Source organism: Xenopus tropicalis, chromosome 3 (genome assembly GCF_000004195.4).
Source record: "Xenopus tropicalis strain Nigerian chromosome 3, UCB_Xtro_10.0, whole genome shotgun sequence".
In the NCBI taxonomy this organism is placed as follows: Eukaryota; Metazoa; Chordata; class Amphibia; order Anura; family Pipidae; genus Xenopus; species Xenopus tropicalis.
This window is the reverse complement of record NC_030679.2, coordinates 82,429,927-82,444,927: the sequence shown is the minus strand read 5'-3', so window position 1 is coordinate 82,444,927 and position 15,001 is coordinate 82,429,927. Positions and strand designations below refer to the sequence as shown.

At 39.1% G+C, this 15,001-nt stretch overlaps 1 protein-coding gene across 1 annotated transcript; it reads left to right on the top strand.

Moving 5' to 3' along the window:
* The first annotated feature begins 464 nt into the window (after positions 1 to 464).
* Positions 465 to 10,234, top strand: echdc3 (enoyl-CoA hydratase domain containing 3). Its single transcript, XM_002931857.5, has 5 exons — positions 465 to 680; positions 2,554 to 2,675; positions 3,167 to 3,264; positions 6,109 to 6,309; positions 8,256 to 10,234. Exons 1-5 carry the CDS (start codon positions 529 to 531, stop codon positions 8,568 to 8,570), a joined length of 888 nt encoding a protein of 295 aa, XP_002931903.2. The 5' UTR covers positions 465 to 528; the 3' UTR covers positions 8,571 to 10,234.
* The last annotated feature ends 4,767 nt before the right edge of the window (positions 10,235 to 15,001 follow it).

Here is a 15,001-nt window from a genome sequence, read left to right as displayed (position 1 = left end):
TTTTACGATTTTTTCGGAAAAATGTCGTGACTTTTTCGTTACTAATACGATTTGTGCGAAAAAACGCGAGTTTTTCGTAGCCATTCTGAAAGTTGTGCAAAATCTGGCGATTTTTCGTAGCGTTAAAACTTGCGCAAAAAGTTGCACTTTTTTCGTAGCGTTAAAACTTGCGCGAAACGTCGCACCTTTTAAGTTTTAACGCTACGAAAAAGGCGCAACTTTTCGCGCAAGTTTTAACGCTACGTAAAGACGCCGAAAAAATCTCAAAAATACGAAAAAGTCGCAAAATGTTCATTTTCAAATCGGAATTTTTCCAATTCGGTTCAGATTCGTGTCTTAGTAAATGTGCCCCTTAGTGTACAGTCCAACCACCCTACCCACACTAGCTATTCAATGTCCAACTTGCAAGAGCAAAAGGCATCAGCAGAGGGCGCTGTAACACAGTGTTGGCATTGGATTTTGGAACCTTTTAAGTTCCGGGTATAAGTTCATGCCAGTGCCGACTAACTGACTTAACTGCGTGTAGGAATGTCGTGGCTGTGGTCCTGTGGCGAGCGGGCAGCAGCTCCAGCAGTGAGAGGCATATGCAGCAGTTTCGCTGGGCTAAGCAGACATGTCAGTAGCTCAACGCACTTACAACACCCTCCCCTTACTGTCCTCCAGCAGGAGCATGGGATAAGGTAACTCGATTGGAGAGCATACGATAGGGTACAAGAAAGAGGGTCTTTGGTACACATCAGTGTCAATAAAAGTTTTCACTTATTATACATTTACATTGCAGTTGTTTGCAAGGTTCATTCAAAGAACACAAAGAACAGACAGCAGGAATCCATGGGAGGGGGCGTTGCATTTATAGGCAGATACTAATACTGGCTTGGGTGTGCGGCGTTAGTACAAAGCTGATTGGATAGTGCCGGCTGCCAATCTTAAGCAGTGCAGGGAGGGAGAGAGAGGAGGAGGCGGGAACTTCTGAGAGCTGTAGATATGCTTCTTATGTTGCCATGTTATCTAAAGCAGTGCGAGTGTATGGCAGAATCTGTATGCTGCCTAACAATGCCTTTATGTTATTTTGTTATATTCTGTGTGCCTCTTAAAGGAAAACTAAATCCTGAAGATGGCTAGAAATGCCATTTTATATAATACATTTAAAGTTTCAGCATCTATAGTGGTAATGAAATAGGTCTTTACAGTTCTCACATGAGCTTCCCATGTTGGATACTGTTAGAACTGTCTGGGACAGTTCATATGCTCCGTGTGCTATGGGCAGCTGTTTAGAAGCTAAGCTTAGGAGTAGTTGCAACTTATCAAGCAGAAAATATGTCTGGCTTGTTATACAAACTGATGCTACAGGTCTGAATGATTAAACTCGGATGCTAATTACACTGGTTTCAGAGCTGCCATATAATGCGAATATGAATGAATTACTAATCAGCTTTATACTGTTACAGTTATAATCTATATATAAGCAGCACAGATCATGTGTAGGGTATCAAAAAATGTGGGAGCTACTGGGACATCCATGGATACACAGATCTTCTTTGCTAAAGGGTTGTGGTTGCCTTGGGCTGGTACAGAAGCCGAAAACATAATGTACAACATTTCTAGCCTTTTTGTTTAGTTCTCCTTTAAAGAATAGGTATATATTTCTCTTAGTATATCATAGTCTGCATATGTACATGTATATATGTAAAATATATATAATATAGGAAAATATTCTTTTTGTTGAAATTTATAGCTGACATTAATTTGCTTTGCATTGGTGCTATAGTGATACTGTATTCTGTGACATTTTGATTTTTTTTTGATCATTTGTTTATTTGAGTGAAAGACACAGAGTTGACTAACCTACCCAAACTAAAGAATCAGCCCCTACCTATGGTCGCATGGTTTTTCCTCTGTGACTTGAGTTGCCACGTTATTGTTTTGCACTTTGCAGAATGCTGAAGATTAATAAAGGCTACACCTCCTCCTGAACCACTCACTCAAGTGACTCACTAGGTCAGTGCTTTCTAGATGCTTTCAAGGTTTCCTTTGAGTTATAACATTTATTCATGGCTCCCAGTGGCTTACAGCAAGCCCCAACAATATATGGTGCACAAAATAAGTGGCATAATCTTACCTTGCTTAACCTTACAGCTGTATCTAGAAAAAACCAATAGGCATTTTCTTCGATAGCACTCTAACTGGCCTTGAGGTTAGACCCCCAGCTAAGGCTTTGCCCTGTCCCCCAGCATAGCAGTTACTGTCCCTGTATCTAGAGGCAAATCTAAAGGACCTGCAACCAGCACTTGTTGGTAAACCAACCTAACCAATGATATTGCAGCATTACATAGCATTGGAGAATATATTAGCAATGCAAATGTTTTGCAAAGTGGATTTTTTTTTCTAAAGAATTATTCAATGAATTCATAATAGTGAATTAACAACGGGTGTTAATTTAAAGCTAAAAATGCATTAGAAAATACATTACAATAAAAAGCATTTGCACAAGCTGTTGAAGTGCTTGTTCTCTCTTAATTATCTAATAATTGTTATTTCCATTTCACTGTGCAGGAGGATCATATTAAATAATCCTCAGCAAAGAAATGCACTTTCTCTCCCTATGCTTCAGTCCCTTCAGAATGACATCCTTCATGAAGCTGATGATGTGAATCTAAGGGCTATTATCATATCAGGTATTTGGCAGTTGTAATTCTTGTGTTACATGTGGTATGTTATCAATGACTAATTAGGGATCCATATTAGAGGATCTATGTCCCATTAATATATAATTTAAAAAAATAATGTATATGTAAAAAGTTTTGTTTAAGAGAGTAGTACACACAGGGTGGAAAAAATGCATACTTCTGTAGTTTTGTGCCAAAGGTAGCAGATTGGACTCTTCTCTGCCGGTGTAATGCTAAGCATGCTTATATCCTAACAGCACATAATATGTAAATGCATAGAAAAGTTTTATACTGTTACTGTACATTTAAAGGAGAAGGAAAGTTATTTTGGCATTTTACCACAGATTCACCATATTAGTGCCACCTAGAACAATATATACTTTTTCTGCAGAAAGCATTACCATACTTGAGTAAACAGCTATATTATTATTATTTTATATAATATATATTATTATTTTTTTTTCTGTCTTGTTTAATTACATGTGTAACCTCTGATTCAGCTGAAGGACCTGTATTTTCATCTGGCCACAACCTTAAAGAATTGACAGCTGAATATGGCCAAGGTTATCATATGGAAGTATTTAACACCTGTGCCAAGGTGAGTGCAATAACTTATTTTTATATAGGCCGCAATGCAGAATAAATCAGTGTATTTAATTAATAAAGTATATGGTCAAACATGTCTGCCTGTCCAGCAACTCTAAAACCATGGGAAATAATATTAAAGTGTCTCTCCCTTTGCTTTGTAACAGCCTATATTATATTAGGAAGGTAATATATAAATACATTTAGAGCAATTTGACTTGCTGAGTAATTATTGAAGACATTTTACTACTCAGCCGAGCAGCTTCTTCAGTTCAACTGACTCATATGGAAAGTCCTCAGCATATAAACTCTTTCAATTATCCAGCTCATTGGATTAGTAGATTGAAGAAGCTGCTCAGATGAGTAGTGAAACGTCTTCAATGATTACTTAGCAAGTCAAGTTGCTCTAGATTTATTTATACAGGTATGGGACCCGTTATCCGGAAACCCATTATCCAAAAAGTTCCAAATTACTCCATTATAAGTAAATAATTTGAAAATGATTTCCTTTTTCTCTGTAATAATAAAACAGAACCTTGTACTTGATCCCAACTAAGATATAATTAATCCTTATTGGAGGCAAAACAGTCCTATTGGGTTTATTCAATATTTAAATGATTTTTAGCAGACTTAAGGTATGGAAAGATCACTTATCTGGAAAACCCCAGGTCCCGAGCATTCTGGAAAACAGGTCCCATACTTGTACTAGATATACCAGACCTGGATGAATCAATATCTTCATAGTTATATTAGGAAGGCTGATTTGCATTAGATGTTGGAACCTTTTTGGTAGGATTTGCTTCATTTAGAGAAACACAGACTTTTCTGTCAGACTGACAAATGGTGAGAGTGACTCATTCCAGGGAAAAGTTTCCATTGTTCTGGGTCACAATAGTGTCAGTCTTTTCACCACTCTATTTGACACTTGGCACTGTGCATGGTGATGTCACTGTTGTGCGTCTGCATATCCATGCTCCAACCCATGTTGTTAAGCTTTCAACAACTAGTTCTTGTGTTAACTTTGCTTCTAGCAACAGTATGGAACTCAGCAGTAAGTATGTTTTTTTGTGGCCATAGCCAATGTTGCTGTGTCCAGCAGAGCTTTTAGTGCAGCTCTTGGATTGATTGATTGATTGTTTGTTTACAAACAGGAGAGCAAAGGTGCCCATACACGTTAAGATTCGCTCGCTTGGCGAGATCGCCAAGAGAGCGGATCTTCACCCGATATCCCCACCGAATCGGTCTAAGGGACCGATATCGGCAGCTAGAATCAGCCCGTGTATGGTGACCTCAACACTCTAATTGGCTGGTCAATAAAGTGGTTTGTTGCTGTAAGTCTGATGGGACTGTGGGTGTTTGGTACTTGCACTGATTCATTGGCAGTGAGTTAGGTGGATTTTGCAGTACCCAGACTTACTGATAGCTTCAAGATACATGCTGATTAACTGTGTCACACCACCCCTTAAGACTGGAAGAGATGGTCTTCTCTCCCACCTTAAATAAACCAGTTTACAAGTTTTACTCCATTTTGAATAAACCTAGAGACCTGGTCCCTTACAACGGCAATGTGGAATGATACTTTGAAATCACATAGTACTCTTCTAAACAGCTATTAAGATAAAATGATTTAATTCACTGTGACATGCTGACTGCCTGTACACGCAATTTTGGGGGAATTAGCAATGGTAGGCAGGCATGCAGAGGATCTGGAGCATAGAGACAGGGACACCACATCTTCAGGCAAAACACCGGTTTATTTAGGGCAAATTCTTCCCAACATAAAGCTTACAGGAACACAGTTCATCAACATACAGTTCATGGATATGATTTGTCCCTTCTTCAGGGCTCTCACCTTCCAAGGTAACTCACACTCAGGCTTCTCCTTAAGCATAGAGAGCTGTTTAGAAATCGTTTGGTCCCCATAAATATCTGATCATCCTTGTCAACCCAAAATGTTGAATGTAGAATACCCCCTCCCCCCCATTGATCCCTTCTCCCCCATTCCTTTAGAAACAACAATATGCATTGCAAAAATATGCAACTGCTGTTTGCTGTTATTATTGTTTGTCGTTTGTTGTTAGGTGGGAGTAAATGTAAAAATCAGTAAAAATAATTTCAGAAAAATAAACCCCCCCCCCTGCATTGTTCACACCTCAGATTCAGGCTGTAATCCTATGTATTGTTTAAATATGTAATCCCCTGTACTGTTCACTGTTGCCTGTTTGTGCCATACTTTGCCTGACCAATGCTGCTTACCCATACTCTGCCTGCCCTATGCTGCCTGTGGGTGGTGAACCAGGTAGGAAGTTGCTCTGGGAGTTTATTAGCATTTAGAAATAGTCATTATATGGATGTATTGAAGTGGGTGTGGTTTAAAAAGGGAGAGTGGTCCGAACTGGCTTCCATTATCGGCCCTCCGCCATGAAGGCCAGAAAAATTCCGGCCCTCGGTACCACAGAAGTTGGACAGCACTGGTGTAGAACAGGGGTCCCCAACCGCCGGGCCGCGGACCAGTTCTGGGCCGCAGACAGCATGGCAGTGGGCCGCAGCGCCCCCTCCCCCCCAGCGCGTCGCATGTATTACGCGCTGCGCCCCGCCCCCCTCGGTCCATGTAAAAGATTTTGTGCCTCCTACCGGGCCGCGGGGCTAAAAAGGTTGGAAACCCCTGGTGTAGACAATATGATCACTGTAACTTCTAACCCGATTTACAAGATCCTTTAATTCTTTATAACAAAAATCATTGTTTTCACATTGTTTTCAAAGGTGCATTATGCTGCACTTAAATAGTGTATGTTTATAGTACATTCAGTATTCTAACAATGGCCTTTGCTTTTTATTAATTTATTTTTTTTTGCAGCTTATGACCTTATTTCAGACTCTTCCAGTGCCAATTATAGCAGAGGTTAATGGACTGGCTACAGCAGCAGGGTGCCAGCTTGTTGCTAGTTGTGATATAGCTGTGGCTTCGGACAAATCTAGGTTTGCTACACCAGGTGTCAATGTGGGTCTTTTCTGTTCCACTCCAGGTGTTGCTTTGGGAAGAGCAGTGCCAAAAAAGGTTAGTTATCACTATAGTTATATACTTAGGTGTATGGTATAAAAGGCAGACAAGTGCAGTGTACTGTCTGGACTGTGACCATTTACCTACAGTATGTACATATTTGTTGTCTGATGAGACTATGAAACTATACTTAACATACTTATATTTTTGATATACTAAGAAAATTATTTTGTGGCAGCGTTCAGTAGTATTTTATCAGTATTGATATGCTATTTTCATATTCTTGGCAAATCAGTAATTACTCTCCTGGCCCCAACCTAAAGTAATATACATGTGTGTGTGTGTGTATATATATATATATATAAAGGGAAAGTTGTGCTCAACCACTAAATTTTAAACCATTAGGCGGGGGTGCAATGAGGTTGTGACCACAAAATACATAGAAACAACAACAAGAAATCCTCTGCACTCGCCCATTATCAATATATATATAGGACATTAAGACATTCGGTGCATTAAGCTACTAAGAAATGCCCTTCCCTTTAAGCAAAACAGGGATTGTTTGTCCATATATTGCAATATACTTCAAGCTGGCCAACTGCGTCAAAGTCATCCCTTCTGACCAGTTCCTACACTGACTTATGCGATTCATTAAGAATTCTACTGCTTCAATATACATTTAGCCAAGGGACTAAGTCTTACCTGCAACTTTCTTGCTTTCAAGGTTAAAACCCCCATATGGTTGCCCTTTTATTGGCTCCACTGGGATCACCTGACTGCAGCTGGAAGGGGTGGGAGCTACAACAAGGAGCTGGCTACTGCTCCTGTATAAGCTATAGCAAAAAAAAGGGAAAGTTGTGCTCAACCACTAAATTTTAAACCATTAGGCCGGGGGTGCAATGAGGTTGTGACCACAAAATACATAGAAACAACAACAAGAGATCCTCTGCACTCACCCTTTATCAATATATATATAGGACATTAAGACATTCGGTGCATTTAAGCTACTAAGAAATGCCCTTCCCTTTAAGCAAAACAGGGATTGTTTGTCCATATATTGCAATATACTTCAAGCTGGCCAACTGCTTAATGCACCGAATGTCTTAATGTCCTATATATATATTGATAATGGGTGAGTGCAGAGGATCTCTTGTTGTTTCTATATATATATATATATATATATATATATATATATATATATATGTGTGTGTGTGTGTGTAAAATGTGTAGTAAAGGTCCACACATCACAGGGCTTAAAGGCTTTGGAGGCTCCAAATAAAGTGTTTTCTACCACCTTTAAGCCTTAGCGTGCACCATGGAGCAATCTTTTTCCTGCCTCTTCCTTCTTTGAGCCTTATTCTTACTTACTGCCACATGCACAGTAGAGTGAAAAGCCGAACTTTAACAAAAAATGCTGGCTTTTTTCCTCTACTAAGCAGGTGTTGATCCCAGGGCCATTGAAGAATGAAAATGTGGATTTCTTACTATTGAGCGCTATTCTGATATCTACTGGGAGCTGCTATCTTGCTACCTTCCCATTGTCCTGCTGATTGGCTGCTGGGGGAAAGGGAGGCTTTTTATCACTCCAACTTGCAGCACAGCAATGTCTGAAGTTTTTCAGAGCACAGGTCACATGGCTGTGGCACCCTGGGAAATAAAGAATATTGCTAGCCCCATATGAAATTTCAAAATTAAATATAAAAAAAATATGTTTGTGTTTTTGAAAAATGGATTTCAATGCAGGATTCTGCTTGAGAAGCTCTATTAACTGATACATTTGGGAAAAAAACATGTTTCCCATGACAGTATTACTTTAAACTTAAAAACTATTGAAAATAATTAATATCAGCAATAGTATAGTATCAGCAATATACATAGCATTATATTTTCTTTCTTTATTCAGGCTGTAAAATTAAATTCTTATGTTATTATTAGGTAAAAGCAATGTTGTTTAAATGCAAAGCAAGTCCATTTCTGTTATAAATATTTTATTAATATTTCAGGTTGCCTTGGAAATGTTGTTTACAGGTGAGCCAATCTCAGCCCAAGATGCCTTGCTTCATGGACTTGTCAGTAGGGTAGTTCCAGAAGAAAATCTTAAAACTGAGACAAATAGAATTGCACTTAAAATTTGCCAGACAAGTCACTCAGTGGTTGCACTTGGCAAAGCTACCTTTTACAGACAGATGGCACAGAGTTTGAATGATGCTTATAAACTTACATCTCAAGTAATGGTTGAAAATCTAGCCATGAAAGATGGGGAGGAAGGCATAAAAGCATTTATTCAAAAGCGGAAGCCTAAGTGGACACACTCTTGAGACATATGACCAGTGGATGGAACAGAGAAATATTCTGGTACAAAACATTTTAAAATTATAGATATAAATGAATAATTAATTGCCATGGCTTAACTTTCAAGTGATGTACAATTTGTTATCATGTAAAAGTTGTTTACTTCTGCAAGGTTTGCAGGGATTAACATATAATACACAACAGCCGTAATAAACCATAGAAAATCTCCTTACAACCACTTCTTGATGTAAATAAAGCAGCCCCTGCTGACAAATATAAGGATATCAGAAGTTATCTCCAGATTGATGACCTATGGTCTAGTCATTATTTATGGTCATGGAAACCTCAGTGACTTTTAATATCCATATATTTCACAAAAAGTATTTCACGGAAGTATACAAGTATATCACGCACATGTTTTCCCCATTTGTTGCAAAGAGAAAGAGGAAGTGGAACTGGTGGGGCACACAAAGGCTGGGGCCCACCGGGTTATTTCCCCCAGCCCAGTCCGACCCTGATGTGGAGCACAGCAAATCTGGACATTTTCTTCATCACCAGAATGGTGATCCCACTGTAATTGAAGCAATTGTTTTCATTTGTTTTGTTTTGTTTTTGGTATATTATTTAAATAAAAGGCAGTCACTATTAACATAGCAGGTTATGATGTGGATAATATATTTATCAGCTATACACAGATTTATAATCCACCAACAAATTGCACAGAGCTGTACAATAAATATGTGTACAACAAACATAAAGATTAAAATAAACACCCAATCCTGGGTAATCACTTAAAAATGCATCCTTCCACATTTTCAGGTGATTACCAAAGGTATTATCTGGCACTTCATCGTCAGTTGGATAAAGAAGCGCCCTGTGTGTTAGGGCCCTTACAATCTAAAAATATAGGACAATTACATTTGTCAGAACTTTATCTGTACAGGCTACAACCCCATATAGAAAATACATTATCAGAATACATACTAACAGTGTGGGGTCTTACATTGAGTGATTTTTGCAAAATCTCTATCAAATTCAAACCTATTCTATGGTTATTTGTGCAGACAAATAATAAAAAGCTGATATAAAAACTAAAACTTGAATTCAGACAAGGAGTGAAGCGTGGTCAGCTCAGTGAAAACTTCTTAGCCAATTTTTCACAGAAGCATGTTGGTTACTTTTTCATTTAAAATTATACAATCCTATCTGTACACTTACTCTAATCTCAACACCAATTGTTGTCATCTCAACTTACTTCTGATACTTCTAGAATATTAATGAGCCAGCTGCTATGGCTAGCTTGCAATTCATATAAAATGATTTATCTTGCATCTAAACTGTGAAGCCAAAATTGTTTGTTGTTGTTACCATTCAATCTAGAATGTGTTCCAGTATTTTTGTACTTCAGCATGATAGTTCATGTTTTTGAAGAGCCTCCTTCATTTTATTTCTGATTTTTCCATTAAACAGCTAAATACTCCATGGAAAAAAAATCTTATCCTTTCATACATCTATATGCACACTTAGGTACTGGAAAAGATAAAATGCTATTTAGGGGGTAAGGAACAACTTGTAAAATTGAATCCTCTAAACTATTTAAAAAAAAATAAATCCAACATGACAGATTGTAAAATGCTATCACATTTTCATTTTATTTTGTATTAAATTTGATTTAGTAATTAGTAAATTATTTAAAAGTGATGTCACTTTAATTGTGCCTTGGAAATTATCGTTATTGTGCAACAAAACTATTAATTTATTGGGGATTTGAAGTTCCTTGCCAGAACTGTATTCTTGATGAATATATGCCTATATGTCCCTTTGAACTTTCTGTGTAAACTGGACATAGGTCGCTTCACCTTTTAAAGTGTGCTGGACTCTGACTTGCTCTTATGATCCCTTGTGGCTTGTCAATCAGGTCTTGTAAGGCAGAACTGAAATATGTTCATGAAGTCTTTGCCCACACAGTGTTGCTTTTAAACACTGCACAGAAAAAAACCTCTAGGTAGACATCTACAACACTTACAGCACAAAAAGCATGTGCTGAGCCCAACTGTCCTGATTTTCACAGGACAGTCCCGATTTTAACAGCTCAGGCCACAGTCCTGGATTCTTATAAAAAAAAGTCCCTCATTTCCATTTGATTTCCAACACCAAAAGAGATACAAAGTTTCTCAAACTTAATTAGATAAGTAGGCTTTTGGCAGAGAGCCCAGAATACTCAACAGTTGTAACTAATCAGATAAACAGGTCTCTAGGGGCAACAGAGACTTGCATCTTAAAGGACAATTTCACCTTCCTTATGTAATAATACATAAAACAAGACCCCAAACCCAGCCCCGAATTTGTGATCCGGGCGCCCCGAGGCCGCCCCCCGCTTCCCACTGTGCGCATGCGCGAACACGGCTGTGAGCGCATGTGCGAAACCCCCCCTCCCGCGGCAGCGAGCACAAGTGCGCATGCACATACATTTAATCTCCCATACGGAGCAGTGGGGAGAGGTCCCCATTGCTCCGTAGGGAACAAAATTTAAAAATATTGTTACGGCGGGGCGGCATGCCGCCCCTAAACTTCTGCCGCCCTAGGCCCAGGCCTTTGTGACCTCTCCACAAATCCGGGCCTGCCCAAACCCCCAGAAATGTGTTCAAACTTTACATAATCTGCAAAGTTTTGCAAAATGGGAGTGGCATTTAGGGGGTGTGATCACACAAATGAGCATGGTCAAAAAAAATTTGCTACACACTGGGACCGATTCACTAATGTATGAATCCAAATTACGAAATCCGATCATTTCTGATGATCGCAAATGTCATGAAAATTCTTTTCATTTGAATACCAAAATTTTGTGCTTATGATCCGAAAGTTCAAAAATTTTCATATTGAAACAATTGTATGCAAATGGCGATCCGACAGTCACAAAATGTTCGCATCCCAACGATTGTAAACGGCACGAAACCCTTTCTGACTTCAATGCACTGACACTTCAATGCATGATGTGGGAAGCTTTCCAAAGGACTCAATGGCACTCTGCAGCTCCAACCTGGCCAAAAGAAGGTCACAATACTGAAGCTTGAATTAATTCTGAAACTTTCGTACTCGTTGCGATAAATACAATTTTGTTGCACAAATTATTGCGCAATGTACAAAAAAGTTGCGCAAATTAACGAAAATATCGTAGAAAATACACACAGTTCTGAAACTTAGAAAAAATACAAATTTTTTGTATTCGGACTCAAACGCACATTGATGAATGTGCCCTATAGCGTATCATTTATTTTTGTCCCTCTTTGTATTTTCAAGTTGGGAGTTATGCTGAGCTATGAACACAAGGGTAGAGGACTGGCAAAAAATATGAGGTTACAGGAGGCAAAGGCAATGATAATGCCTAAATTTTAATCCATTGTCAGAATTTAGTTGCCCTTTTATTGACTTGTGTAAAGGTTGCCTCTTAATTGTTTTTAAACACTAAATTCTGTATTTATTCTGACCTGAACACATTGTTTGAAAAAAATGTGCACACAAAATAATTTTTTGCGCACATAACCGTAAAAGATTTAGAGAGAATGGGAACATTGATTAGGCCAGTGGCATACACCATTTTCTCTGCTGGCCTGTCTGCTTCTGTCCACCCCATCTGGTGCAAAAATGCATAGATTAGCATTTCTGCAATGAAATATGCCTCTTGTGCTGGCTGGTTGATGCCATGCCTGTTGTGCATACAGGACCAATGCTGCAGTGCCACTAGTCTTAGCAGAGAATTTGGAATCTCCTACCTTAAGTCACAGTTCATCAAACTATTGAGAAAAAAATGCTAGTAGTTAATTCCCTGTGTATTGACTGATTAAAAAACAGGTACTTTACTTCTCTGTCCTTTTTAAAAACATAGACTAAACTACATATATGTGATCTATTATTTAGATCAGATTTATTCCAGATAAGGAATTTTTCCCATTTGGGTCCCTGTACTGTTAGTCCGGATGAAAAAAATTAACTTTAAATAAACCCTCCAGTTAAGATTTATGTTAGTATAGTTTTGATCAGACGCAAAGTACTGCTTTATTATTACAATGAAAAGGAAGAAAAATAATTTAACTTTTTAAAAATGTGGAAGGTGGCCTTCCTGCATTTCTAAGATTTCTGGATAGTGGGTCTCCATAAGAGATCCACATTTGTAATAGTAACCTCAATATTTTATTTTTGTCTCACTTGTGAGAGTTGTGTTACTCTGTTGGGACTTGTAAATTTCTTTAAACCATATATGATTATGATTATGAATTACAATATACTTTTGTTATTGTCTCCTTTTTTATGCCATGCATGTGCACTTGCTACCACCTTATTACTGATACCTGATACCTCCCACATAGATAACAGCAGAGCTGTCAACTTTGGAAGAGTAGCACCTGTGGTGCTGCCGCAAAATTTCAAAACCTGTAAGTGACATGGATGTGGGGTTCAGCCCCTTCAAAATGGTGCATGTGCACATCACACGTTTTACTTCTGCGTACACTAGATTTCTTTTTTTTTTGCATAACAGATGGAAAATCTGGGGGGGTGAAAACTCTGGTATTAGGGGGGGGGGGATGAATGGAATCACCAACTGGCTGCTCAAAATCAGTGCTTTACTAATCATTTGCTATTTTGACAAGGAATTGCAGGAAGACCTAACACATCTGGCTGTGGTCGTACAATGCAGAAGGTACAGTGGCTTGCAAAAGTATTCGGCCCCCTTGAACTTTTCCACATTTTGTCACATTACAGCCACAAACATGAATCAATTTTATTGGAATTCCACGTGAAAGACCAATACAAAGTGGTGTACACGTGAGAAGTGGAACGAAAATCATACGTGATTCCAAACATTTTTTACAAATAAATAACTGCAAAGTGGGGTGTGCGTAATTATTCAGCCCCCTTTGGTCTGAGTGCAGTCAGTTGCCCATAGACATTGCCTGATGAGTGCTAATGACTAAATAGAGTGCACCTGTGTGTAACCTAATGTCAGTACAAATACAGCTGCTCTGTGACGGCCTCAGAGGTTGTCTAAGAGAATATTGGGAGCAACAACACCATGAAGTCCAAAGAACACACCAGACAGGTCAGGGATAAAGTTATTGAGAAATTTAAAGCAGGCTTAGGCTACAAAAAGATTTCCAAAGCCTTGAACATCCCACGGAGCACTGTTCAAGCGATCATTCAGAAATGGAAGGAGTATGGCACAACTGTAAACCTACCAAGACAAGGCCGTCCACCTAAACTCACAGGCCGAACAAGGAGAGCGCTGATCAGAAATGCAGCCAAGAGGCCCATGGTGACTCTGGACGAGCTGCAGAGATCTACAGCTCAGGTGGGGGAATCTGTCCATAGGACAACTATTAGTCGTGCACTGCACAAAGTTGGCCTTTATGGAAGAGTGGCAAGAAGAAAGCCATTGTTAACAGAAAACCATAAGAAGTCCCATTTGCAGTTTTGCCACAAGCCATGTGGGGGACACAGCAAACATGTGGAAGAAGGTGCTCTGGTCAGATGAGACCAAAATGGAACTTTTTGGCCAAAATGCAAAACAGTATGTGTGGCGGAAAACTAACACTGCACATCACTCTGAACACACCGTCCCCACTGTCAAATATGGTGGTGGCAGCATCATGCTCTGGGGGTGCTTCTCTTCAGCAGGGACAGGGAAGCTGGTCAGAGTTGATGGGAAGATGGATGGAGCCAAATACAGGGCAATCTTGGAAGAAAACCTCTTGGAGTCTGCAAAAGACTTGAGACTGGGGCGGAGGTTCACCTTCCAGCAGGACAACGACCCTAAACATAAAACCTAAAGCCAGGGCAACAATGGAATGGTTTAAAACAAAACATATCCATGTGTTAGAATGGCCCAGTCAAAGTCCAGATCTAAATCCAATCGAGAATCTGTGGCAAGATCTGAAAAACGCTGTCCATCTAATCTGAGCTGGAGCTGTTTTGCAAAGAAGAATGGGCAAGGATTTCAGTCTCTAGATGTGCAAAGCTGGTAGAGACATACCCTAAAAGACTGGCAGCTGTATTTGCAACAAAAGGTGGTTCTACAAAGTATTGACTCAGGGTGCTGAATAATTACGCACACCCCACTTTGCAGTTATTTATTTGTAAAAAATGTTTGGAATCATGTATTATTTTCGTTCCACTTCTCACGTGTACACCACTTTGTATTGGTCTTTCACGTGGAATTCCAATAAAATTGATTCATGTTTGTGGCTGTAATGTGACAAAATGTGGAAAAGTTCAAGGGGGCCGAATACTTTTGCAAGCCACTGTATATATAGTCCTAGTGGGCAACTAGACAGTGCAGGAGATTAGAGGATGGGGAGATGTTTTTCATTCACTACTGGAATTTGAAAGTGCCGAGGAACCAAGCACACAGCCGGACATACATTATTTATATTTTGTTGGAATAAGAAAGCGCAGACATAAA